General features: G+C 34.8%; 1 protein-coding gene across 1 annotated transcript; it reads right to left on the bottom strand.

Annotated features, from left to right (window-relative positions):
- Positions 1 to 136: 136 nt before the first annotated feature.
- EMWEY_00048240 (EF-1-alpha-related GTP-binding protein, related) lies at positions 137 to 3,042 on the bottom strand (the record flags this gene model as incomplete). Its single annotated transcript, XM_013477258.1, has 5 exons — positions 137 to 289; positions 1,514 to 1,630; positions 1,877 to 2,310; positions 2,499 to 2,720; positions 2,997 to 3,042. 5 exons carry the CDS (start codon positions 3,040 to 3,042, stop codon positions 137 to 139), a joined length of 972 nt encoding a protein of 323 aa, XP_013332712.1.
- Between the last annotated feature and the right edge of the window lie 477 nt (positions 3,043 to 3,519).

Genomic DNA, 3,519 nt, shown 5'->3' with positions numbered 1-3,519 from the left:
TATATATATATATATATATATGTATACATATAAATAAATAAAAAAAAATAAAATAAAATAAAATATAAATAAATAAATAAATAAAATAAAATAAATAAAATAAATAAAATAAATAAATAAATAATGATGATCCTTCTTACCCATCAAGAATAGGTACCCTAAGAGGAGCATCAGGTTTTCTTGGTGGAGGAGTTAGGGTATTTAATAATTCAAATAAAGTTGGCTCTTCTTCTTTATACCAACTTCCTCTCTTATCATAACAACTACTACCTACACGGGATACGTGCTCCTGTATACATATATACATATTTATTTATTTATTTATTTATTTATTTTATTTATTTATTTTATTTATTTATGTAGATGCATCCATGGGTGCATACATATAAATAGATATATTTTCTCTATATAAATCCTCTATACTACATAACTACCAACAACAACAACAACAACAACATACTACTACTACTACTACTGCTGCTCTTGCTCTTGCTGCTCTTGCTGCTGCTGCTGCTGCTGTTGTTGCTGCTGCTGCTGCTGCTATTGCTGCAGTTTACCTTAAGATTTTGTCCAGCTAATCCAGAGATAGGAATATAATTAAGATTTTTATTGTGAATAAATCCGCAAGATTGGAAGAAATTCTTCGTTTTTTTTATTATTTCTCTGTACCTTTCTTCGCTCCATTGGCATGTTGATTCATCCATCTTATTTACTGCTACTATTAATTGGCATACACCTAACAATATAATAATAACAGCAACAGCAGCAGCAGCAGCAGCAGCAGCAACAATGAGCAATAGTAGAAGCAAACAGGAAAAAAAATAACAAAGAAAGCTATAAATTTATACATATATAATGTATGAACAAGAAAAACAAACATATAAAATGCACAAAAAAGCACAATAAATAAATAAATAAACAAATAAATAAATAAATAAATAAATAAATATACCTAAAGTTTTAGCAAGAAGAGTATGCTCTCTTGTTTGTCCTCCTTTCTCGAATCCTGTCTCAAATTCTCCTTTCCTTGCAGATATAATTAATACACCTACATCTGCCTAAATAAATAAAAAAAAGAAAAAAAAAAAGAGAAAAAAGATGTATTCATGTATGTAGGACTCCTTAGATACATGCATATACATACGTACATGCATGCAAGCAGAAAAACGAGCAACAAACACAGCAGAAAATGCAACAAACACAGCAACAAATGCAGCAAAACAGCAGCAAATGCACCAACACAGCAGCAGCAAATGCAGCAACAGCAGCAGCAAATGCAGCAACAGCAGCAGCAAATGCAGCAATACAGCAACAAAATATAGACACAAAAAACTAAATAAATATATACCCAACATACACAAACCCTAGACACCTATCTATCTGCATATCCATGTACGCATGCATGCATAAGCATATGCATATGTATATGCATATGCATAAATAGATAATAAATACATGCATGAATATATAAATAAATAAATAAATAAAATAAATAAATAAATAAATAAATTACCTGTGCTGCTCCCTCAATCATATTAGGTACGAATGCTTTATGCCCAGGAGCATCAAGAAGAGTAAATCGGCGATCGGGTGTACTGAAGTATGCACGTCCTACCTCTACTGTCTTACCCTGTATAAGAAAAAAAAAAGAATAAATAATTATATTTATTTATTTATTTATTTATTTATATTTATTTATATTTATATTTATTTATTTTGCTTATTTTATTATATCTATTTATTTTATTAAGGGAAAGAAAAGAAGGAAAGAAAAAAGTAATTATACCAATTAACCAAACAGCAGCAGCAACAACAACAATAAATAAATAAATAAATTAAATAAATAAATAAATAAATAAATAAATAAATAAATTACCTTTTGTCTTTCTTCTTCATTAGTATCCATAACAAATGCAAGGAACCATGAATCTCTATTCTTTTCCTTTGCTTCCCTCTCGTACTTTTCTATAGTTCGCTGATCTACACCTCCAGTTAGATAGAGAATATTACCACAAGTTGTACTTTTTCCTGCATCTACATGACCAATAAATACAATATTTAAATGAGGACGTGGATCTGGTTCTCCTTTTGTTCCTGCTCCTCCTTTTCCTTGTATAGCACCACCACCTATAGATCCACCTAATACTCCTGATGATGATGATAGGTCATCTTCCTCTATTTCTCCTTCTACTCCTCCTGCTGCTCCTCCTGCTGATCCTGCTGCTGCTCCTGCTGCTGCTGCTGCTGCTGCGGGAGCTGCAGAGGTGCTTGAAGGGGCAGCAGATGCTGCATCTGCTACTATTTCGTCAGCTGGATACACAACAACAGCAACACCAACAAGAAACATATAAATATATTCATGCATGCATTCATAACTACAAGAAATAAGAATAAAATATACATCTATGGTGTATGGTGATGTATGCTGCATGCGGTATACAGAAGAGGGAGGAGAGGGGGGGGCGGGGATAGTAAATACTAAAAGTGTTGGGGTGTACCTTCATCTTCCCATGTCTTCTCATCAACAGAAGCAGCTTCCATGCCTTTGCATAACTCTTCCATCTGTTGCTGCTGTTGCTGCTGTGGCAGCTGCTGTTGCTGCTGCTGTTGCTGTTGCTGTTGTTGCTGTTGCTGTTGTGGTTCAGAAGGCGTCGATCTAGCGGCAGGAGTCGCAGTTGATCGATCGTCGCAGTTTTGCGGCGTATAGATAAAAGGTTGCCCTGAAGTAATAAAAATGAAGAAAAGAAAAGAAAAAGATGAAAAAGAAGCAAAAAATAAACAGATCAACAACACGATTCTATACAAGCCGTGAACAGCTCTCGGTCAGGATCAGGCATACAGACACCGCAATAAAGAGAAAACGACTTCGCAAAACAAAAGAAATCCATTGATTCTTTGATTTTAACGGAGAAAAAGCAGAAGATATCCAGTAGAAAAGGATACATGTGACGGCATAACCCGTCGGCGGCCGCGGCGGCGGGGAAACAAAAACTTACCAGGTACAAATACCGGGGCGTTGGAGTTAAGAGAAGACTTCGACATTGTGTTAATGTATAAAATGAAGAGAAGTGTTACAAATAAATAATGAAATGAAGAAAACCGCCCGCCCCTCGGCGTGAAAAAACACCCAACACCCCGCTCAGGTGTACAGGCAGGTGTGGCGGTGCCTTTTCAATACGGCGATCCTCCAATTAGACGAATGGCAAACTAAAATATAACTAGAAGAATAAACCAAAGAAATAACCTTCTTTTACAATGTCCAAAAGGGTTTGCAAGAATTCAATCAAGAAAGAAGAGCCATAAGAGAGGTATATTATACCATGGTGACACTGCTGGGGCTGGCTGATTAATATGAATATTGCAAGTACCTCACCAACGATCAAGCCATCGCTTCCTTCCTTTTTTATGCTTCTTATCTCTTGAGAAGTTCTTTTTTAATTATCTTCCCCTTTTATCAACAATAAATGGCCATTTCCGTCATTTTCATTCCTTAGTCATGTATGCAGAAGTATATAACTT

This window comes from Eimeria maxima, genomic scaffold (assembly GCF_000499605.1).
Source record: "Eimeria maxima Weybridge genomic scaffold, Emw_scaff1075, whole genome shotgun sequence".
NCBI lineage: Eukaryota > Apicomplexa > Conoidasida > Eucoccidiorida > Eimeriidae > Eimeria > Eimeria maxima.
Note: the sequence above shows the minus strand (reverse complement) of the source record. Positions and strands in the feature narration are given on the sequence as shown.